We start from the raw sequence: 24,249 nt of genomic DNA on the forward strand, positions 1-24,249 counted from the left end.
CAGATCTCAAGCCGCAGGTAGAACTTTGCAGATTTAGATTCTCATCAAAGGTTGTTCGACCTTGCTAATCTGCCCTATAGTCACAATGTCATCTATTATCAATATGGATAAGTTGAAGTGCGCTAGGATGAGTAATTGGCCTACGTGGAAGATAAAAGTCAGAGGTGAATTAATGGCCACAATCTGTGGAACTACGTTGTAGAAGGAGACGTTAAGAATGCATCCAGGTTGAAGAAGACTAGAGCCACTGGAATATCGATGCGTAATCTAGATGGTTCTGTGTTGTCGACTTTACCGAAAGACCATCATAGCGATCCGAAGAAAATATGGACAGATCTGGAGAAGTTTGAGACGAAAAATTCTATCGCTGAAGCGGCAAGTGGAAATGTTGGCGATATTTACGTATACGGACGTTATTCAGAAGATTCAAGAATGTTAATTGCTGTTCCAGAGAATGGCTTGTATTGGTCGTGCCGTGGGTGATAGGGATCAGGTTTTTGAAGTGATCAAGCATTTTCCGCCCAGTTATGAAGTGACACTTTCATGTTTCATTTAAACGAAATGCCAAGTAAACCGGATAATTCGTTGGAGGATTTGCTGTTGAGAGTGCAAACCATTATTTCGGTTTCTTTGAAGCAAAGTGATCAAGCTTATCAAGCAAAAGACAAGTGTGGTAAGCCAAAATTGTGGTGAAGTTTCGCATAAAAAGTTCCATGTGTCAGGATCTGAAAAATTTTGTTGGTTGGAAAATTAAATCTTTTGGTTTTGGGCAAAGAACTTCTCTGATATAGGCAAAGGGCGGTTTCGGTGTTGGACCGCTGATTATGCTGACTGTGGAAATGGTAATTCTCAAGAGAACAATTCACCACGTAAATGAGAGACATTCCTTTGTGTTGGGACTGCTGATTATGCTGACTGTGGAAATGGTAATTCTCAATAGAATAATTCACCACGTAAATGAGAGACATTCCTTTGTTTTATTCATGTGCTGTTTTACTCATATCTGTTGTAATAGCATAGTCTTATTTGCCGGCTGAAAGTAGAAATCTGGGTTTACTTTATCTTTGTAGCAGCAATCATTTTCTTTTGAGTAAGCAATATCTGATCCTTACGTCTGCTTCCCTCTCTCACTAGAGACTGTCTGTTATCTGTGACAGTGGTGCAGCCGGTCACATGAGTTTCATCTTGCATGACTGGGATAAACAGATACCTTTTCATATGGAAATTGAATTGGGTGATGGTAAAGTCATACATGCTGAGGGTGTTGTGACCTTTTGTGTGGTCTTGTACGAAAATGGCTACGCAAATGGTATGGCAGAGTTACAGAACACACTTCACCGGTCTGCCAAGTGCCAACAACCTTGGTTTCTGTGAGAGCTGCTGTTGCCAATCAGAAATATAAAGTCACCTTTTACTCGGGTATTTTGGATACAGATGCAGTATGCAATGTTTCTACTTGGTGCCTCTCTATGTGCTGGACGTTTGTCCTTGTCCTGAAAAAGAAATGCTTGAGCCTCTGTCACTCCCTGTCGAGGAGGAGCGTAGTTCTCTTGAAAGAGATAATACCGCCAAAAAGATTTTCTATTTTTGTGGTTCTGGGAAGGAAGTTAATAAAGCATACACGTGCTATGACTAGTAGAGTCGGTCATGCAGGGTCAGCCGATAATGACTCTCACGTGAAGTGTGTTTTGGAAGTATCTTCCCGAATTGCCAATGATTGACATTAATTCTAGCAATTCTTATTTTGCGAGAAAGATTTGGGAATTTGACATGATAACTTATGTAAAAAGTTGAAGTCCACGGTTTGTAATTTGGTCCGCTGTAACTCTAGTTAATTGTGAACCTCGTGTAATGGGAGAGTCTACGAAGTTGACTTCTTAACGCTCACATTGATGGCTGAATGCCTGTATTGGAGTCGATCCAATGAAATGTCTGTGGACCTATTTCTTCCGTGTTGAGTTGCTAGGTGGCTCAAAATATCTCTTTACACTGGCTGATCGCATGAATTGGAGATTCCTCTTGAGCAAAAAGCTGACGAATTTGCTGAGTTGCGAGTGTTCTTTCAAAATCAGTTCATTTTTGAAATCAATGTGTGGGATGTATCCCTACTGACAATGGTGGTATCAGAAATGAGTGTGAATCTTATCATAAAGAGATAAGGAGTAAGACACGAAAAAAACAGTTAGGGATTGTCATCTGCATAATGGCGTTTCTGAATGTCTGAATATAGCACTCCGTGGAAAAGTTGCTGCTATGATTCATGGATCACAAGTGCCATCACTGCCATGTCAGCTATGCCTCGTGGCATGAAGCGGTTATAACCACAGATTATTCACGGAACATAAGTCCTGCTATTGCTCTTGATTATATAACACTATTCCCTATTCGTGTCATGGTACCAAACCTAGGATGTAGCATCTACACTGTTTGGTTGCAATGCTTAGTTATTACTGAAGACGGAGAGAACACGCAAATTTGTCTGCTAAAGCTGAAATATGTACGTTTCTGCGATCTGACCTGTGGTCGAGGTTATTGTATATGGAGTGATGAAAGAAAGGAGCAACAATACGACGCCATGTGGCTTCCATGAGACATGTCTAGGTCAAGACGGAGCAGTAGCTGAATCTCAGCCTTGAATGCCTGCATCAAGTTTCATCTATCCTGTAATGGGTGACGATCAGGAATCGCATGATGCATGAAAAGTGGTAATGAAGATTAATCGTAGAATTGAGGCGGTCTACACGTCTGAATAGTGGTCAACCGCTTCTGAAACTTGCATACAATGAAATTTTCCAGCACACTGAAGAATAAGTTGAAGGTGAAGATGATACTTCATGATACCTCATCATTGTCTTACTTAGTACCTGCTAGTGGGAACCTGGCAGAGCCAAAAAGTCTGAAAGATGCATTGAACTCTTATGATTTATGTAGAAAGCTGCACGACATGAAATGAAATCAATACATGATTTGTTAATGTGGGAGCTGGTTTAACCTCTTGGTGGCGGCAAAGGAGATGAAAAAAAACCTCGCTAACGCAGAAAAAGGCTACTCAATGGGGTCCGAACCAGCGCTCTCAAGTACCTTGCGAAAGCAGGGATACAGCACATACCGACTTCGCCATCCAGTCAGCTGAGATCTCTCGTTACACTTCCGTAATTACTTGGCAAAATAACTTCATTTTTTTTGGCAAAGTGGATTTCTCTCACTCTCGCGGCTGTGGCTCCACTAGGCGGTGCCGGAGCTCAATATTACTCTCGCTGTGGCAACTGACGAATCTCAGCTTTCCATCAAGCCATCACTGGAAGAATTAGCTAGCTGCGTTCGCGAGTTATTCCGTAAAAACTTATGTGAATACTGTTGGACATATTTTGTGGAATTATTGTGTATTTGTTACGTAACAATGAAATGTACCTCACTGAATTCAACACTGGCGATTTCGCGACAAGCCATCAACATTAGTTACAATTTCAACGAAGTTCAAACGATTTTGTGGTTGATACACATACACATATCTATCCTTTGCAACAAATCCGAACCTTCTACGCTCACTAGAACGATAACTATCGAGTGGCAAAGTAAAAATCCGGCTTAAAGGCGGGCGCCGCCACCAAGAGGTTAACCTCCAGTCGGTGTACATATTGCAATTCGTTATGTATCAGATGATGAACAATTTGCTGACATCTTGTCGACTACCTGTTACTTGAGAGAGTAGATTGCTATTACGACAATGCCAATATGGTGAACATTTAAAAATGTCTCTAGAGAATGATTGTTGAAAATGATGATTTCCATATTACTTCAAACATTGTTAAACTGTTGCATATATTGCTCACCCTGCTGAACTAGCCTTTGGAACTTTGTTAGCTAACCGTACGTCTCCCGGTATGAGTGATGATAACTCATTTTGAAAGTATGCTAGTTTCTCTATATGTTCGAGATGAATCTTTTATTGTTATGACACTTGGGCGGTCAGGTATATTGGATTTTAACATAGGGTAGCATGGTCCGTGGTGTGAATTAGCTGATATTATCTAGTATAGAGATATACCGGTATAGATTCAGAATTTTTCGTGAGGCGATGGAAATGTTCAGTGTCAAGTCCAGTATTTCTTGACTGCAGAGATGGTCAACTCAAAGTAATCATCGTTGGTACTCAAGTAGGGGTAGAAGTAACGTGAAGTTCTACCCAAGTAAGTCTACATGTAGAAGTATCTACTTCCAACACATGTCAAATCTGCTTCAAGCAGGAGTAGAAAATAAAGGTATGAAAAGTAGTTTGGAAAAGTAGATTTGGTCGAGTACTTTAAAGAAGTAGGGGTGCTTTGTTACTGACCACCGGTGCTTATTTGCCATCAAAAGTATTATCAAAACAACTAATTGAGTTAGGGATGCAGATAGGCTAGGCCTGATTGACTGCTCTAAAAGAGCTGAAGTAGGCTGCGTAACTGACCAGCTCTGTGTGACACTGCTAACGCAGATCTACGTTTTCGTTGCAGCCACTACAGATTCTACATGCACCGACGAAGATTTCATACCGGAGCTGGACGAAAAAAAGTCAAAGAAACGTAAAAAGACAACGCCGGAAAACAAAGCCTCCAAGGTTTCCAAAGTCAACCCGGTTCCCGAGAGACCGAACGCGTCCAACGTCGTGACCAAGGTCATGGACGCGTGCAGCTTCTTTTACCGCTTCTCGTGCGAGTGGAACGTGACTGGCGCCGCGTACGGCATGAGCACAAACTCGAACAACAACAAGATCATGTGCAAGCGCAAGTTCACCAAGATCGACGAGGCTCGGGACCACCTGGCCAATCATCACGTCGCGAGGGTGCTCTCCAACGGCCTGGCGTTGCAGTGCTGCTGGCAGAGTTGCGACGTCGAGTTTTCTGATGAGGACGAGCTGAAGGAACACGTAGTTGTACATGCGGAAGGTACGGAACATCGCATAGTAGCGGTTCTTATTATTTTCTTGAATAGCGAGTTCGCCGTACAAAACTTGAAGATAAGATAGCTGTCATTTCAACATTCATTGTATACATTTATTAAAATCGAAGACTTTTCGGGTGCCTCTTTTCACACTAAAAGGATTTGAAAAGATCCAAAAAGTGAACCACTAAGGCAGAGCATGACGCAACAGTAAAATCACTGATCATGGAATTTGCATTGTGGCAATGGCAATAATAAAGTTTGCACCATATGGCTTTGTAGTACCTACGCGGAATGTAAATAAAACGGCGACATAATGGCAATTTTGTAAGTTCTTATATAAAATTTGGCTTGGTCAACTGAATAATTGTGGATTCTAAACATCAACAGCAAAGATCTGCATCGTGCAATTACAGTGAACATTTCATCATAGTTCTGTGCACAAGAGTGGTTCTCAAGACGGATCGACTTAACTTATGCTTGAGAATCATTCTCTCTTCGGCGCCTCCTAAACGAATTTGGTGCGAGATTCGATAGATATATTATCGCTTTCAGGACTACATTCATTGCAGTATAGCTCATTAAAATTAAAGACTCACTTCTGTTTTTTGTTCCTCATAGTTATTGGTTTGGCTGTCTTTGTCTAGCGTTCTATTTGAAATAACATTGTCATGTCATGCTTATCCAAATTGAGTTTTCATTCGAATCTCTGTTTCCGTGTTTTATAAGGGGGAACGGTAAAAGTCATTGAGTTAAATTAAATATAATGCAATGAACACACTACATAATACTATGTTTATTTGGCTCCATTTTTTCTGCCTCATCATGGTTAACGGGGCACTAAGTGTGAACATCAAATTTAATTTCCGTATCATTGATACTTTTTAATGTATGACCCTCCTTGTACTTTCTGATTTAGTAATTGAAAAATACCGAGTTTCATGATCAAAATATCTCAGATGCAATGTGGGCTGATAGTGATATGCGATTGTGATCTGAGACAATGCCTTAGTTCGGTCGCTACTGTGCAGATTTATGATTTCCCTGAACGTGGATACTGGGTAGCCCTCTGCTGCATGCATTGAACGACACGCTACCTCGTATCCAGATTTCAAGCTACCTGCGGTGGCGAGAGAGTATCGCAATTGAATTTTTTTTCATGAAATAATGAGCTTATAGTTTTTATATAGCTTGTTTGTCTACTTACTACACTTAATTGGTGTAGTCTAATCGCTACGCTATGAAATTCGTTTGCTTTTCAGTGAAATCTGCAGTAACGCCATATGCTACCACGCCGACTCCCGTCGAGCACACCGTGCCGGTTATCAAAGTAAAGAAAAATTCCGGCGTTTCGTGGTACACCACGCCGCTTCACGCACTGCTTCTGTGCGACGCGCTGCCATCCCATCCGCAGAGCACGCGGTGCTCCATGACTTGCTACTCCTGCCGATTTCGCGAGATGAAGAACAAGCTCAAGAATCCCACCAAATCCTCGATCATGAAAGAGTTTCGAGATCTCGTCGGCAAGTTCAACGGCTACAAAGACGAGCCGTTCAAATTCCTGTCTTGCTTTCTAGCTCTCGCTGTGGAGCACGAGGAGGCCAGCCACAAAAGCGACGCAATTAAAGATCTGTTCTGGGCGGACGATGTCGCCGACGCCGATCTGAGGTGCAAGAAACACACGGACGGGAATATGATCAACGTGTTCCCGACTTTGTACAAAAACTGTAAAGTGTGCACGCTGAATTCGAAAAGGTGGCCCGACGCGAAAAAGAAGAACCTAATCCTAGCTCTGGACCAATCTGCGCAGACACACTTGGATCAGGTTATATTCATAAAAGGGCGAGAGTATCAGCTGCGCACCGTGCTGTGCGTCGACGCCAAAACAGGGAAGTATTACCTGCACAGTTACAAGAGTGACGAGCGTTGGACTACGTACCGCGGAGACAATGTAATGGGGATTAAAGCGGAGCGTGCGATTAAAGACAAGGGCGCGATCGTAGTGTTTTACGCTAGCACCGAAGATAGGGATGCGCTCTTGTCAGATGTTGCTGTGTCTGATGATGAACTACCTCCGGCGGAGCCTGTTGTCGTGCCGGCCGTCGAAACCAAGTCAAATGTAGAAATCAAATCAAATGTAGAGGCCAAGTCAAATGTAGAGCAGCCGCGCTTGAGCGAACGTTTCCCACTTTTTCCACCCGACGAGAAGTATCAAATCTGCGACCGCAAGGGCGCCGATTTCAACGCGCAGTTTGCCTCTCGAAAACTCGCCAATCACAACGGCGTGTCTTCATGCATAAATTCTACATTACAAGCGTTGCTAACCACTGGGTTGACGAACATACAGAAGAGAATGTGTGGCCCGCAGGCAGGATGTTATCTGTGCCATGTATCGTCTGCGACGCTCCGAGTGCTTCAGACTAGAGAAGGTAAAACTGTCGACCCCTTTGAGCTGGCGTTGAAAAAAGGCGGGCTGGGTGTGCCGGACGCAGGCGAGGGCGACCCGATCAGCTACCTGGTCGGGCTGATTGAAGCTGTCGCGGTTGACGAAGAGTCTTGGCACTCGTCGAGCGACACAAAGTACAAGTTTACGATACGTTTTCAAAAGTCTTGCCCGTGCACGGAGAGCTGCGAGGCCTACCATTGGGTCGTGAGGCCGTCTAACGTGAATCAGAGCCTGAACGATCTCATGATGGAGCACTCGGTGCATTGCGCGCAGTGCGGCGTGCTTGCCAAGACCCAGCCTGTTATGATGCCAGAAAACCTGATTTTCACGGTCGAGAGTACCTTACAGGACTCCAGGCTGCGTTACCCGGAGGATTTCCCGACTCGTAATGGCCGCTATTTTCTGTCGGCCGTTATCGTGGCGACTGGATCGCCGCGGCATTACTCTGCGTATTGTCGGGTGTTTGGCGTGTGGATGCATTACGACGATGAGGATTCTCGGAAAGTGTCTTGTGGCGACGTGTTGTACCAAGGCGCAGAGGTTTGCGCGTTGGTTTACGTCACGAAAGAGCTGACTGTCGGTGATATACGGCTGGCGATAGCGAAAGCGAAAGAGCTGAACGAGACCAAGGTGCCGATTATCGTGAAAGAGGAGAGGAATTGACGATGACACATTTGGTATAGGATTGTGGGTTCAAGGTCCCACCGCCCGTGTGTACCGTTAAAGGTTAAGTGCAACGTTTGTACTCGAGTTTCAACTTGATGGTGGAATGTCGTAAAAAGCGCGACGGATTTCCTCATTGCTCGTATTTACCAGCTTGACGCTCGGTGTGTTGGCTTTGTTTTTTGAGACTTTTCTATTTTTATTTTCCGTCCGATACCGGTCATTACGGCCGACTTCCCGGTGTCGTTTATTCCTTCATCGTTTCCGGCGTAGTTTTCGTGAGTGGTCGGTCGTCACTTGAAACATACCCTCTAGCTGCCATTATCGTAAAGCCAAATTGAATTGATCTTGCCTACAATTGAGTTGTTGCAATATTGTTCTTTTCCCCTCACGGTTCTGTGTCTGTAACTTTCTGCGTGCTTGTTTGTTTTCAGTCATGCCACTTTTTTTTATCCTTCGAAAGTGTTCAGTCGGACCACCAACGCAATCTGAAGCAGTCATGTCTTCATTACTCGTATGAAATGTGTGAATCATGTCTTGATGGCTTAGGTGTGCTGGTGTGGAGGCGATTGTTTTCCGAATATGCTGACTGTGCCGACTGTGCTGATCAAGAATCCGCTGGTGACTTATAATTGATATCTAAACTGAGAAATCCAGATTCCGCGATCTGTTGACCCTCTCAAAGATTAGATCTCGCAATGTTCTTGCACGTGGCACCGTAGTGGATATTAGATGTCACTTTTCTCACGAAGTTTTTTGGCCAGTTTGCATTTTTCGTTCTTGTCGGCGCCATGAGAGTACAAAGATGTGTTGAAGTCTGTCCGCTTTGTCCACTCTGTGGCTTCATTCTCATCATTGTCATTTCATTGCCTGAAATTTTGATCGATTCTAATATTTCTTCTTTCTATATTGCTTTCTTAGTTGCCCAATTCAATTTTGTGACTAGACATCGGACGGTGTAGGCACCCAAAACTCCTGGTACAGTGTTTACTTTTAATATGCACGGTATGCATGCTGGAATCCGATATGGAATGCAATGTAGACTCGCCCTTTCCAGTGTTGGGATGATTTGAGTCATGAGTCGACGTGAGTCACTTTTTCTACTGACTTCACTGGAATAGTGATTTGCAACGACTCGAAATGGTTTGTGATGATTTGATTTCAACACTGACACTGTCTTGCCCGTGATCACATAATTGAGCAATTCCAGCTTTGTTTTTCCGCGTCAAGGTTACTTGGACATGTAATAAACTTCTTTGTATTTCGAAAAATGTGTTAGCCTACTAATCGACATACAGTGATGACTGTACTTAAGATGGAAATATGCAGTTGCCATAGGCGTGAAGTGCTGATCTCAGGGATTCTCACGCATATTTATCGCGAGTCCGTTTTATCTCATAAATCTACCTCAAGCCTCATTGTTAATATGATATAGGCATGTAATAAATAGCTCTCCCAATAGGCTTGCTGCAGTGAGAATCATAGTTGCTGCAAGGAGGTCGGTTTTACTAGGCAGGGTTATTACTCTCAGTGTACAACAATATATTGCAAATCAAACATTAATGTGCATTGTACAATAGGGCTGTTCAAAAACAATTTTTCTTTCAAATTTCACTGGCTGCGTGATAAGATTATTATGTTTACTGAAACAACTCAGCACACCAAATTTGACTCAATTCTAGGGTTACCGTATTTTGGAAATCTGAAAAGAGGACACTTCTTCAGACTTGCAAAACCGGAGGAAAATTATGAAAAATGGTAAATTTTTCTCATTTCGTAGTCGATTGACTAATAAAAAAGGTCAACTTCCCGGCTCAGCGCCCGAAATACCCACCGGAGCGTTACTTCGGTGCTGATTTACGACATCTCAGTTGAATTTGGCCCAAAATTCTCAAAAAAGAGGACACAATCTCAGAAAAGAGGACGTATGGAAACCCTACTCAATTCCAACCAGTAGAAGCGAGATTCTTGCAGCAGAAAGTTTTGAATTTGGATTTGAATAAAATAGGAATTACGGTGGCTAACTCTTTAATTAAATTATCTATTATAAAATCATGGAATTGGAAATTTTGCTACTGCAATACCTTCGCTTCTAGTGGTTGGAATTGAGCCGGATTTGGTGTGAATCATCTCTACTGACAGCCTGACAATTTTATGGGGTCGAGAGAGAAATTTGAAATTTTATTCTGGTATTCAGCGTTGTTTATGCCCGCATAATAATTTTATCGCATAGCCAGTGAAATTTGAAAGAAAAAAAAAAGTTTTTGAACAGCCCTTGTACAAGCAAGATAGCGTAATATTTGGATGGAAAGCGAGTGTTTTGTGCGGGATTGGCGATTGGGACAGCACGAACAACCGGGAAGAGCGATATATTCTGCATTCTAGCCAATGCGAAATCAACGAAGGCCCTGGCTTGGTGACGGGTGAGTTCGCGTAGTGCTTAAAGTCCCAAGCGGCATTCGGCGTGGTAGCGTAGTGCAGTGGTTCTCAACCGGGGGTCCGCGAAACCTCTAAATTTGAAAAATGTGTGATGATAACCTAATTTCTATTTTTTTAGTTAGAGAAATCGCGAAGCAGTTTCGCTCCATAACTGCTAAAACTTAAGAACTCAGAACAGAACAAACAGAATGGCAGTCTGAGATGAAATTGTCTACTGTGTAAACTCATTTTAATAGCGAATAGCCTACTCATACAAACACATTGCTGTTTAGAGATGTTTTGTTGGGGTTTTGGAATAAATTCACTTGCAAAAACGTCCATTTTCTCCTGTGATATAGGCCTAGCAGCATTAGCTTATTAATATTTTCATCAGTTCAAAACACCACAAAAACTGCGATACAACGAAAAGATAGGAACGTGCCGATACGACTTGAAGCAATCTTTTGGGATCAGACGCCCACCTTGGCCTAGGCGAAGCAGAGAGGAGGCATGCACAATTGCACAATGCACAATTGCACATGTACAATGCACATTGCACACTGAATGAAAAGTAGGCCTAAAGCATGGAATATAAAAGGCAAGCGACAAAATGAGGTGGCATGCGACGGTGTTCCAGAATAACTTCAATATGAGCTGCTATATAGAAATGACTAGGCTGGACGTTATATTGGTGCGATGTAGGCCTATGTTGCGATCTGACCCAAAGGTGTCGTAGGAAACGTTACGCGTTATTATTACATTCGCCGCCACCACCTATCTTTGTGCAAGTTAATGGATTTACGGCACTCGTTCATGTCGAATCGACGACGCGGATTTTCGAGACACGGCAGGCAGTGTATTTCAAGAAATGCAGCCACAGAATTCGCTTTGAGATAATAAACGTCTTCTCAATTTCTATATAAATATAGTATGGTGTTGATTTCAAGGTCATGTGTTGCTGTTTATCACTAACCTACAGTTAATATTTGCATTGGACAGATGGTGGTTGCACGATAATAGAGCTAAATTTTAACTAAAACTTGGGAGGTACGCGGGGGTCGGTGACGATCCAAAGGGGGTCCGCGCAGCCAAAAATGTTAAGAACCACTGGCGTATGGTGGTATGATCCTCTTCCACAGCTGCCACACCAAAGGGTGGCGGGTTCGAGTCCGATCGAGGTCGACTCCAGATTCCTATTTAAGTGTAGGAGGTTGATCTAGGCTCCGCCATCTCATTCGTGTAAGTGGTGTCTTATAAAAGTCTAGAAGTATAGGCCGTGCTAGAAGTCGGCTGCTACGGAATGAATATAATGAAAGTGAGCCTGGTGTAAATGACCATATAGTATTAGACAAGCACCATGAATACAGCCTGAAACAACAACAACAAGCCCCAAACGGTCGGTGCAGGAGCCCGCAATTCGAGTCGACCTCAATGACACTGGACTCATGTACTGCCGCTCATTCTTACGGCGTATTCACAAAAAGACCCGGCGAAGAAAGCATAAGTGGAATCGAAAGAAAAGGGCAAGGAAGAACGTATAAATAAATACTGTCGAAAGGTGAAGCTCGAAGCGTCATCGGGCACTAGGCTGAGGTGGATGTTAGATTTTAAAAGAACGTAACTGACCGTTTCACAAATCACATTCGCCTATCTGTTCATTACATCATATTGTTGTGTCTTGTGTATCGCATTGTATATATACTAGAGATATGCAGGTTGCAGGATCAGGAGTTTGGATTCTAACCGGACAGTTTTTCTGAAACAGCCGAAACAGGATCGTAGCGGGATTCACAAAATTGAATGCTGCAGAACTGAAATGAGCAGAAAGTCGTAAATTTTCAAAATGACGTAACTTTTGACCCCAGAGTTCAATTTAATTCCTCAAATAAACTTTATTGTGTTATGGAAATTAATTCATCTATGCATGTACCAAATTTCAGAAGATTTGGGAATGTGGTGGTTCCAACTTTTGTTGTCCAGGTTGGGAATGGCCCAATTTTGTTCGATTGCCGGATCAGGACAGGATTCGTAAATATCTCGTGCACGAAAGTGACTTTCTGTCTGTTTACTCTGATGTTCAGTATGAACTTGGATTCGGTTGTTTCTACCTTGCACACACTTCCTCCATCAATGCATTGCCTAGCTAGATCATCAGGAAAATATCGACGGTATGGCATTAAATACTCGGCTTGGAGCAGTGTTGGGATGACTCGAGTCATGACTTGACTCGAGTCTGACTCGAGTCACTTTTTCGTATGACTTGACTTGACTCGAGTCACTTTGCTAAAATGACTTGACTTGACTTGACTCGGCGTATCAGAAATGTGAATTGACTCGTGACTCGGAGCAAAATCCCACGAGTCAATTTCAAGTCATCAAGTAATCGGTGTCGATAAAAATCACCGTATCTTACATATGTTCGGATTGTTCGCGCAACGCTGGTGTAACCCGTGAGAGCGACCAATCATTCAATGATCGTGCGTTTTACTGAGCCTCCATTGTTCTCTCACAAATATATTGATCGCAAACGAAGTGATCGAAGCTTACAGCCTACGTTGTCGTAAACTATAGTAGTAAAGTAATTTAATAGCAAAATGTATATTTCTGTTCTGTGTTCTTAACTTAACCAAACCTCTTGTTTTATTGCAATTAAATTCGAAAATAGTTTATATAGTCCTCAACAATTAGCGCAGGCTCGAATTGTATCATATCAATTTGGGGTACTGTATTGCATCTTATCAATTCGTTTCGTTTCTCTATTCTCTATTTTGCCTGGTAACTATAAACTGAGGCTGTACAACTACTTACGTATTTTATTAGTTTTACTTATATGTGAGCGATACAGCGCCTTACTTCGTGCATATTTAACTTTATATTCGTTCATCGGTTCAAAATCAATGACCACTCAATCTGTATTTCAGACAGCTAGCAAAATACAATGACGTAATCACGCCTCATACCTCGAAAAGGCAATTTGACTTGAATTGTGACTTGACTCGTGACTTGACTTGACTTGACTCGACTTGACTCGAGTCACCTTTGAAAATTGACTGACTTGACTTGACTCGAGTCACCTTCGAAAAACGATTGACTTGACTTGACTCGAGTCAAAATGTGCAATGACTCGAAATGACTCGTGACTCGAAGGTAGTGACTTGATCCCAACACTGGCTTGGAGCAGGATGTTTTTGGATCCGTGTTTTAACATTAATGAGCGAAACAGGATCCAGATTCCATTTTATCCGAATCTCGAAACACCATGGTCCGTACATCTCTATCTACACGATTATTACGACTATGTAGCCTCGAAGAAATTATGGCGAAAAATGCACATGTCAATAATAATCGGCGTACCCAGAACGATAGAGAATGGAAGTTGCGAACGGGTGTTGGCTGCTCAACGTCGAATCACTACGGGTTCGAATATACAGGGCCTGATTCGAGTCGAATCATACAATCCATAGCAATGGCTCCTAACGGGTATATCCCCTGATCCAGTCGCATGGGTTCCCTAGAAGTCACGACCCACACTCAACTCATACATATGATTTGTGATGACACGACCGTCTTTGTAGAAATTGTTTGCAGACCCGATCAGTGGACGAATTGCGCTTGTTGTGGTGGTACGTGCAGTGACGTATGCAGGGAAGTTTGGGGTTCGCAACCGAAACCCTGTCCAATATTTACAAGCTCATTTGCAAAAGCATTTGGTATCACGCTGGTGCGTTTCTATCGAATATCAATACAATAACAGTTTCAAAGCCGAAGCCTCGCATTTCTAAACTGGTATCTGGATGGGGTACCGCAAAATATCTCAATTAATGGCAATAAATATTCACTAAAATATTTTCGATTTTTGTAAAACACCGGTTTAAATGATTGTTTTTGGTGGTTTCAATTGCAATGTACTGGTTTTGTGTTGTGATTTTTTTTTGACTCCGCGAAAATTTGGTGTTACGCGAAGGCTTGCGGATAAGCGTAATTGTTCCCGAGGTTACTATAACGGAGAGCCACTGTTCCCTTTCCATATTATTCATCACAATTAGGATGTCAATCCGCTTCTGTATATTTTGATGATGATACAACGCCACCTGTAAGACTACAAGCTCATAAGTTTCCACAGTTCACATTGGGTTGAAATCTGCCAATGACAAGCGACAAACGTACACATTATACGCGTGGGTGAATCGGCGGGTCATGTCGTTGATTCGGTATTTGCTTTCATCGAATCGATTTCGAATCGTCAATTTCCATTTACATCCCAAATTGGGCTCGTAATAATAGAAAAAGGCATCATAAAGTGAGAAGGGGATGACGAACAGCACCATGTTTCACCGTTCAGTGTTGGCTACTCTGTGAGCCTGTGAGCACAATGCATAATTGCACAAGACACATTGCACAATGCACATACGTAGGCTACAATGCACATTGCACAGATATGACGAATCAGGAATGGTGAAATAGGTCAGCGGCATTTGATGACCTACTGTTTTTGGAACACTAGCAGTTAACAATTCTATCCGATATTATTAGCCTACAATACAAGCAAGTATATAAGTCATTAGTCAATACACGGGGGGCGAAGACCTTGATAACCTGTCCAGCTATCGTAACCTATTAGTAATGCTTGTGCTGGTACCAGCGGTGTCGAATAAAAGACAGAAAAAGCAAAACATGGCGACCTTATCCTCGCTATACTTCAGAGCGGCAGGCATATACATTTTCATTGAAATAAGCTGGAGAGCAGGTACGAGGCGACTGGGTTTTTCTTCCTTGTACGATTGTATGGATCAATGGACGACAATTTCTAGGCTGATAAGGACCGAGTCTATATCACATAGTATATTTTTTTTCCCTTTTGCAAGGCGCAATTACCGAACTCTTGCGGACCGAGTGGACGCCTGAATATTGGAAGCTGGTGTGTCTCTTATCATATAGGGTTACCATACGTCCTCCTTTGGGAGGATTTGTCCTCCTTTTTGAGGTTTTTGAAAATGTCCTCCGAGGACGCCCAGCTGTCCTCCTTTATGAGATTTTGTCCTCTTTTTTGATAATAATGGTTAAATATAGGGCAAATTCGACTGAGATACAGGAAATGAGCATGAGCACTGAAGTAACGCTCCGGCCAGAAAGTTGATCTTTATTTATTTTAGGCAACCAACTGATAATGTGTACTGAGCGAGAAAGTTGACCTTTCTTTTTTGTAGTCAACCGACCACGAAGTGGGGAAAATTTACTATATATTCCAGATTTCCCCCCCGGTATTGTTAGTTCGAAAATTTTGAAAAAGTGTCCCCCTATCCCGATTCCAAAATATGGTAACCCTAACTTATCACTAGTGGGGAGGACAAAGCAATTGATATTTTATGAGGAGGTTAATAACGAATTCGGACCTATCATCTGTAACGGACGTTTTGGTCGTTGCCTAGCTCAAACGACAGTTCGTTATATTTACTTGATTAGAGTTTTGGCTGTAACAATTTTAGGCTTGTCGAGTAGCTTGTCAACTCGAATTGAGACTACCACCTCACTTTCTTTGCTTCCTACAATCCGAGCCTACCCCTGAGACCCGGTCAAATGTAACTCAAACAGTTACAGAATAGGATAGCAATTTACTACATAGAAAGATTACGTCAACGTCGAGGCAACAGTCACAATAGCGGTTAACAACAGTTAACTCTCTAGGCTCTAAACTTACAGTCTAAACAAAATACAATCACCTGAATGATGGCCTAAACTTATACAATACTCACACAATACAAATAATGCCCTAAATGGCACGTTATATCCCTAAATTTAGCCTAACTTCAATCACTGATCCAATGATATTACAAGCAACAAAGCGACCAAACTTCAACAAGTGACTATCAAGACACGAGGGGAAAATCCAACCAGAGAGGGCACTACTGAGCTGTGAGGCTCACAATCACTTGACCATTTCTCGTGTTACATTCCCCCCCACAGATGTAGGAATTACGAGAATACATCGACTTAACCTAATAGCACGAGATATTATCAAGCCAAAGAAAAGTAATTCAAATTACCAATCAACTCATGCCACAATGTCACTATCAATAAATGTCAAATGTTCTTCAAAGGATTGGTGAGACTTCAGTAAATCTCTCGAATATATCAACATTCTTCAAGTAACATTTTCGAACAACCATCTGCTTACTGGCTGTACTATCAACCAAGTACGAACGAAAAAATGGAACTCAATGCTGAAAGGTTCCACTCTTCTGCTTTGTGAGTCATCGGAGTTCAATCCACATCCCAGACTGGCACTCACCAGACACTCGTTCTTCTTCAAGGTCTCCAAAGCTGTTTCGGTTTGCACCTCCTTATAAAAGAAGGATAATGACAATATGTCAGTGCCAATCCAAATGGCAGCCAACTCTAACATTGATTTGTCCATGCTACCAAACCGAGCAAGCTCTTGAAGACAAGCCTCATTACGAAAATGAGTTTCTTCATCAAACTCGATGCTGTCAGAATACCCTTGTGGATCCTTCAACAATTTCAATTGGAAATTAGCACTCACATCGTCACCAGTTATGGAACGAGAGCATGCTTCAATCTTTGAATCCAATGCGCAATCCATTGACACCTGTGTCATCAACTTTTCAATATTGGCATCAAGAGAATATCGTTTCTCAAATGTGAATTGATCTTCTGTCACTTCTCTATGCACAAATTGCACAGGCATCTTTGCTACCTGACCATTACCAGTTGGATCAGGATGGCTTGACTTGTGAAGTATTGATACTTCATCATGCGCATTAGGTGATTCGGTTTCACCTTCAAACTTTGCATCACGTGAACAACCCGAGTGTTCACACAACAATGTATCTTCCGGAATATGATTATCAACTCTGTTCACATGGAGAACGTCTTCCGGAATACATTTCAGCGCCTTTCCAATATCAGGAAATTTACAAGACCTAGCACTGTCAAATTTAACCATTGTGGTTTGAGAACATTCTGTGTCACAGTCCTCAACGTTGTCGTAGTTTCCTTTCAAAATACCAAGGTCCTGAACACAAGTATTTGCATTGATGCAATCTTCAATTGGGTGTGGCACATTTACAGGATCGACGATAACATCGACTTCAGTGGAATTGAATACTGCAGCTTCAAAATTACTTGGACATTCCACATCCTGACCTTTCGCATCACATTTGTCTTTGCTTGTCCCATTGACAATTACTTGTGCAGTGTTGTCAAGGCCTTTCACAGCAGGTCCAACGAGGGCAGGAGAAACTGGATTCTCTGTATTTACACTGCTTTGCTTCAGAGCAGTACTTTGGCAAACAGCCATTTCTTCAGTATTCTTCTGCGAGTATGAATGTAGCTTGTGCACGTTAGCTGAGGATTTCCAAATACTTGCTTCAACACAAGCAAGTTCAAAGTCTTGCTTCAATCGTAATCGTGATGTTTTACGTTCAATCATTACTTTCTCATCTTCCAAAACTTCGCGATTAAACTGATGAGCCAATTTCAAATGAGCCATTTTCTTTTGGATGATTGCTTCTTTTCTCTTCACGTTTACAGTATCATGTATGCTGGCAGAATATGCATTTCCCAATCGCCGAGACATATGACGACTGCTTCCAACATAATGCGAATGAGTATGTTTCGATCTTTCTTGCATGCATCTCTCCAACCTACTTTGGAATTCATGATAAAATCTCACTTGTTTATCATGATCTTTATGACATGCAATCTTTTCTAGATCATCTTCGACTCCGAGGAGATATAAACTCCAGAGTGTAGAATATTCTTGAAACATACACCGTAGATCACTTTGATGTCTCAGAAGATTGATATTTACGTCTTGGGTCGAGATTTCGTGTTCAATGCTTTCATATCTTCTATGGAGTCCGGCCAACTTCTGAATCAATTCTTCTTCAGACACACACTTAATTCTTGCCATGGTCATTGTTGTTTTTCATCAGTTACGAATTGGAGAGACGTTGGAAACCTCAGTTGCACATTACCGTTTGACTGACGTGAACTAACTATTTGCTTACCTAGGGCCAATTAACAACTCCTGAACTTGCTTCTACTTTCAATTACAACGAGGACAATTTCATGTATGGAGGACACTAGCCTCATATGAGAACCTATATCTCATTCAAATGCAAAATACTTCTGCTGAGAACCCTTGGCTTAGCAGTCAAATTTTCTATTGGGAACACCAGCCTCAATAGTCTTACGAATTTGTATCAACTGCTACTAAAGCTGATTCTAACAATCAATTTAATGTCAGCTCTTCGAATGCAACTAGCAGTTGTCAAATGGTACAATACCGGTACTCCACTTGCAGCAATTGATATTCAACAATGGCCAAGTCTATACAATAGACTTGGATATATCAAATTGTGGACGACCGTTTCTATCAAAGGTTGCCGTTTTGATAGTCTCCAAATTACTTCCAAGATTGTTGTTAACTTAAATGTAACGGACGTTTTGGTCGTTGCCTAGCTCAAACGACAGTTCGTTATATTTACTTGATTAGAGTTTTGGCTGTAACAATTTTAGGCTTGTCGAGTAGCTTGTCAACTCGAATTGAGACTACCACCTCACTTTCTTTGCTTCCTACAATCCGAGCCTACCCCTGAGACCCGGTCAAATGTAACTCAAACAGTTACAGAATAGGATAGCAATTTACTACATAGAAAGATTACGTCAACGTCGAGGCAACAGTCACAATAGCGGTTAACAACAGTTAACTCTCTAGGCTCTAAACTTACAGTCTAAACAAAATACAATCACCTGAATGATGGCCTAAACTTATACAATACTCACACAATACAAATAATGCCCTAAATGGCACGTTATATCCCTAAATTTAGCCTAACTTCAATCACTGATCCAATGATATTACAAGCAACAAAGCGACCAAACTTCAACAAGTGACTATCAAGACACGAGGGGAAAATCCAACCAGAGAGGGCACTACTGAGCTGTGAGGCTCACAATCACTTGACCATTTCTCGTGTTACATCATCCTTTTCGTGGATTCAGGTATTATCCATATAAGCAATTCGCAGGGACGTAGGCCTACTTTTAGAGCAGGCAAGCGAGCTAGTGCTTTGACTCATGGGTTATATCGAAAGTACACTCGTTGCCTAAACTAGACTACTTTTTAACATAGCTATTTATTTCGTATTTATCTTTCATACTAACCTTTTTTACTGCTTACTTGCTTGTATCTATTTCTACCTGAGTACTTACAGTCATCTATATACTTTACTTCATTGACAATTTGACTATAGCCCAACCAAGCCATGATGGTCTCTGTACAAAACTTATCAACCAAACGCGAGCTGGAGCCGTAGAAGGCGGCGCAGTTGCGCAAGCTAATCCAAACCGATCATGACCACGTGCACTCAATATAGTAAAAATTGATATATACGTTTTTGTGAATTTGTGTAAATCTCAGCAAAGTCAGACATAAGTGTTCATATATAAATCTTATAATACCTGTTTACAGAGTTACACATTAATAAAGCTAATCAATGCCTGAACAACCGACAGACTGCACCCATGTAGGCCTACGTAAACACACGATAGTATCCAGAATAAATACATGTTTATGCAGAATATGTACACATATGTGACAATCGGAAATGTGTTCACTGACGGTTAAAGGAGAATAAATATGTACAAATCCGTCATGCGACACCATTTACAAAGTTACTCATCTTTAACTAGATGACTCCAAATTTCAAACGTTTCGAATTGTACGCGATTCGGTTACCAGTGAAATCGGCACTTGGCGAATTTGGTTTTCGGCAACTATAATAATTATTATGAAAACGATGCACCAATATTGCATTATTATATTCGAAAACTAGATATGATATATTGCTATATGAAAATTTGTGGATTCTACATGTTGCATTCTGCACTTAGGGTTCGGGTACGTTCGGATTATGGGGACGCCAAGTTTCCGAAATCACTGGTAACAGGTGATTCACTCGCCAATCGGCATAAATAATGAAAAAAGAAAACGAAAAATATCCACACTGCATGATGCAGTAACAAGAAAGGTCCATCAGATTTACATCTGGTAAATGTTTCGTGTCGATACGACGGCAAGCAATGTCAACTCATTGACTGAAGGGCGGGTAGTGATCCGCCGCATCACCTGGAATGTTCTGTTGAAACTCAACGACCTGATTCTCGGCATCGAAGAATGGATTTTCGTCACCAAAGCATTCGTTACTACCGTTTTGAAACATCGGTTGATACGGATGTTCCATACACCCATGCGAGCTGTTTGTCATCATATTCGCGTGCTGGTGATGTTGCACGTTGTGCGCGGATGCTTGTCCTGGATTGGAAACAGGGTAATTTCCAAAGTCGGTATCCTGAACCTCTTGTTGTGGGATATGCGGGTAGTGAGTATTTTGAACGGCGGATTGAATCGGCGGCGGCGTCTGTCTGAACATTTGTTGCGGATGAAATTGCGGTAGATTTTCGCTCTGTTGACCTATGTATCCAGGCATATCCATTGGAGGGTTTGTCACGATCCCGCAGTCCACATTATGTTGAGATACTGCAGACATACTCGAAAGTTCAATGTTTGATTGGGGAATGGCATAACCTACGTCGGCAGGTATCGGCTGCGTTTCGGCTGGTCTCGTTACTGGAGTCGACGTCATTGGAAGGCTCTCATCTGCTCCGATACTTGAGACAGGAGATTGCCCGGAGGAGTCGCATCCGTCGGTGGTCTGGTTTCTTGACTGCTGCTTGGTCTGTTGCTTGCTGTTGTGTGACTTTTCGTGCTTCCTTAAAGAACTCGGATGACTGTATTTCTTTCCGCAACGTTTGCAAGAATACGGCTTCGTATTCAAATGGGTATAGGAATGCTTCTTCCGGTCAGAACTGTTGGCGAAGAAACGCTCACATCCCTTTGCTGGGCATCCGAAAGGCTTCTTTCCGGAGTGTATGCGTAGGTGGATTTTGAGATTCTCACTTCTAGCGAACCTCTTGCCGCAGGTCTTATTCGTGCATATAAAAGGCCGCTCCCCGGTATGAATCCGAATATGGTTGACCAACTTGTACTTCGCGTGAAAGCCCTTTTCCCTCGTGCATGTCTTCCAGTAGCAACTGTGATCCGTGTGGTCGTGTCCTCGAACATGCTCGTTAGAGATGTGCTCCACCAAGTCACGTATGCATCCAAATGTATGGTTGCAGGGCGCGCCGTTTTCTCTGTCTTTGCTCGGCACCCACAAGCATACCAGCGGCTGAATTCGCACGGGTGCCTGCTGGCAGTGTTGCATCAAGTGGCCGAATCTTTGAGGCATTTGGTACGGCATCATGTTCTGATGTTGATGATAGACTGCTGGTGGTCCTTGATATCCGTGCCAGTTCTGCGCGTACTGGACTTGCGCCGGTTCCTGGTGGTAGCCTTGGGGGTATCCGTTCGGGAATCCGACTTGCTGTTGCTGATGATGCATGGGATGTCTAATCTGATGAGGTACACTGCCTGGATTTCGCTGCTTCCCCGCCTCCTCATTTTCGCCTTCTTCTCTCTCGTCGTCTTTGGGTTCATAACCCAACGCGTAGGACATACTCACGGCTTAATACGCGCTCGGCGAGGATAAATTTCAATAAACTGAATCGAAGCACCCCGCACCTTTTATATGGCGCATTTTAATATCAATCTTCTTTCTGCCCGGTCTCGTCGATGCAATGATTCCCACGCTTATGCTTCCTTTCCCTAGTTTCCTATACCCGTTTGCGACATTGGACTTGCATTGTTGATATAACTAGATAATCGGTGATCGAGTTGTTGATAATCGCCACCTTCCCCATTGTGAGCAAACAACCTTATCAAGCTGCACGAGTCGGGGTTGTCTCGGAGCGAAAGTGTACCTTCCACGTGGGATATCTCGAAATTGAAAGTTCTCTTTTCTCTTTATTGGAAAGGGATCAGAAATTTTATATGCATGTCGCGGCTGGAAGCGTTTTCGCCGCGTGATAAAATAGTCATACCGCGATGACCACTGCGGATATTTTCCACGTATCTGTCTCCTAAAAAACTGTACTCTCACTTTTTTTCGTACCGTAATTCATGGTACTTTTTACATTGGCTTTCCGCGAGTCGAAAATCGCTAAATAGATTGATTGAAACAAGAAAGTTCGCGTTTTTGATATATGGGTATTCGCCGGGTATAAATTTCTATCTCGCGTGTCACATGAATTCTAACTTTATAAATGGTTGACTTAGTGGCAGTTACGATACGAATCTCATAAGTTCTCAGTAATTTACTGCTTAGTTATTTCTGTAAATATTGATATATGCATACAAATTAATGCATGAAAACTATTCACCAAATGTATGCTCGCGACAGTGATACTTGTTTTATTTACACAAGAGATTACGAAGTGATGACGAGCACAATGGCTAATTCCGCGCCATCGGCACACGCGAAGTGCAAACTTCGTCCGCCAATGTAGAAGCCTAAATGTTGGCAAAGCAACACGGGACACTTCCTGTCTCGGTTCCCTGAATTGCTCAAAAAACCAGAATGGTCGGTCATGAAGTGCTTTTTCCATTTTTTCGGGAATTTAAGTAGGTGTTTCTTAATTTATATGAATTTCCTTTATTTTGGGCAACGAAAAAGACGCGATCCAACGCAATCACGTTTTGAGTGAGACGTAGCGAAGTAGCGAAACAAGACAATATCTAAAAACTTTCATTCGCCACTGCGTTCATGAAAACCTCTCGAAGTTTGTTTGCATGCGACCGATGCAAGGCGTAAGCAGAGTAGTTAGGTGATTCGGCAGACGCGTGCCAGTGGTTAAAACGATTGCTTGCGCGACAAGCAGTAGACGCGCGTTAGCACGCAGCTTATCAGTAAGGATAGAGTCGTTGTTTACAATGTTTACACACGCTGCAGGGAAATTTTACGCTCGCGATATTTATCCCTTGTTTGTTTGCTCAAGATAATCCCATGCCAGACAACTATTGAGATGCAATCGAAACGCGATTCTATCCCGATATTGGATTGACGCAAATATTTATTTTTACAAGTTAAATATATATCAATATAGCATTTACGTGACATTCTTGCAGAAGCGCTATGCGTATTTCGACAGGATTTGCAACAACGACTAGTGACTAAAGTGACTTTAGTGACTAAATACAAGTAAATATATGCCCGTTGGTGAGAATATCGTCTCGTGATCAACCCACAGCATTGTCACAAAGTGTAATGAACAGTTATAGTTGAAAAATACTAAATCATCTTGTATGTGGTAGAACTAGTAGTCTTCTCTTTGTGGTTGCATAAAAGTTCCATGTTTAAACTTTCCGCATCATTTTTGCTGATGTGACGTCATAATGAGTGATACTCGAATACTCGACTCGATTTGTAAGCCTAATACTTGATTCAGAATCGAATCTCTCAGGCACTCGATGTTGCCCAGCCCTATTCGCGACCAACGCAAAATGACCAATAATACTACAGATGTATGGGGGCAATTTTCGAAAATAGATTCAGTTACTGTGATCCAGGGGCTCTTTCGCCCAGTTGTCATGGCAATGTCACTCATAAGTGTGATGCAAGTAACGCCGAGAAATTGTACTCATGCAGTTACAAGTAGAGGTAGAGGACATATGCCAAAGCTACTGAAAGTAGAATTAAAATATTCAAGTGAGTAAGATCTAGTTGAGTTGTCGCATACTTTTAGCAGTGAATCGAAGGTGGAAGTACTTCGAAATTACAATATGCATATTGAGATGGCATTTCCTCCAGTGGATAAGATAGTTTCACTCACAAAAA

At 42.2% G+C, this 24,249-nt stretch overlaps 2 protein-coding genes and 1 long non-coding RNA gene across 6 annotated transcripts in view; 1 reads left to right on the forward strand and 2 right to left on the reverse strand.

Annotated features, from left to right (window-relative positions):
• Positions 1–9,303, forward strand: part of LOC145444220 (uncharacterized) — a 38,284-nt gene extending 28,981 nt beyond the window's left edge. For 2 of the 4 annotated variants that reach the window (XM_080322165.1, XM_080322163.1), the window contains 2 exons: positions 4,497–4,928; positions 6,186–9,303. In XM_080322165.1, the coding sequence (XP_080178291.1) occupies positions 4,497–4,928; positions 6,186–8,032 (2,279 nt within the window). In that variant the 3' untranslated portion in view covers positions 8,033–9,303. The other 2 variants (XM_080322164.1, XM_080322166.1) reach the window with 2 other exon arrangements.
• Positions 9,304–10,436: 1,133 nt separating this feature from the next.
• Positions 10,437–24,249, reverse strand: part of LOC145444270 (uncharacterized) — a 244,724-nt gene continuing 230,911 nt past the window's right edge. The window contains exon 3 of the long non-coding RNA XR_013916644.1: positions 10,437–10,570. This is a non-coding gene — a long non-coding RNA (uncharacterized LOC145444270). The remainder of the gene's footprint in view (positions 10,571–24,249) is intronic.
• Positions 19,838–22,316, reverse strand: LOC145444662 (uncharacterized). The gene has a single exon (XM_080322676.1). It carries the CDS (start codon positions 22,030–22,032, stop codon positions 20,566–20,568), a length of 1,467 nt encoding a protein of 488 aa, XP_080178802.1. The 5' UTR covers positions 22,033–22,316; the 3' UTR covers positions 19,838–20,565.

This window comes from Botryllus schlosseri, chromosome 8, assembly GCF_051294905.1.
Source record: "Botryllus schlosseri isolate E-star chromosome 8, Bs_hap1, whole genome shotgun sequence".
Classification (NCBI taxonomy): Eukaryota; Metazoa; Chordata; class Ascidiacea; order Stolidobranchia; family Styelidae; genus Botryllus; species Botryllus schlosseri.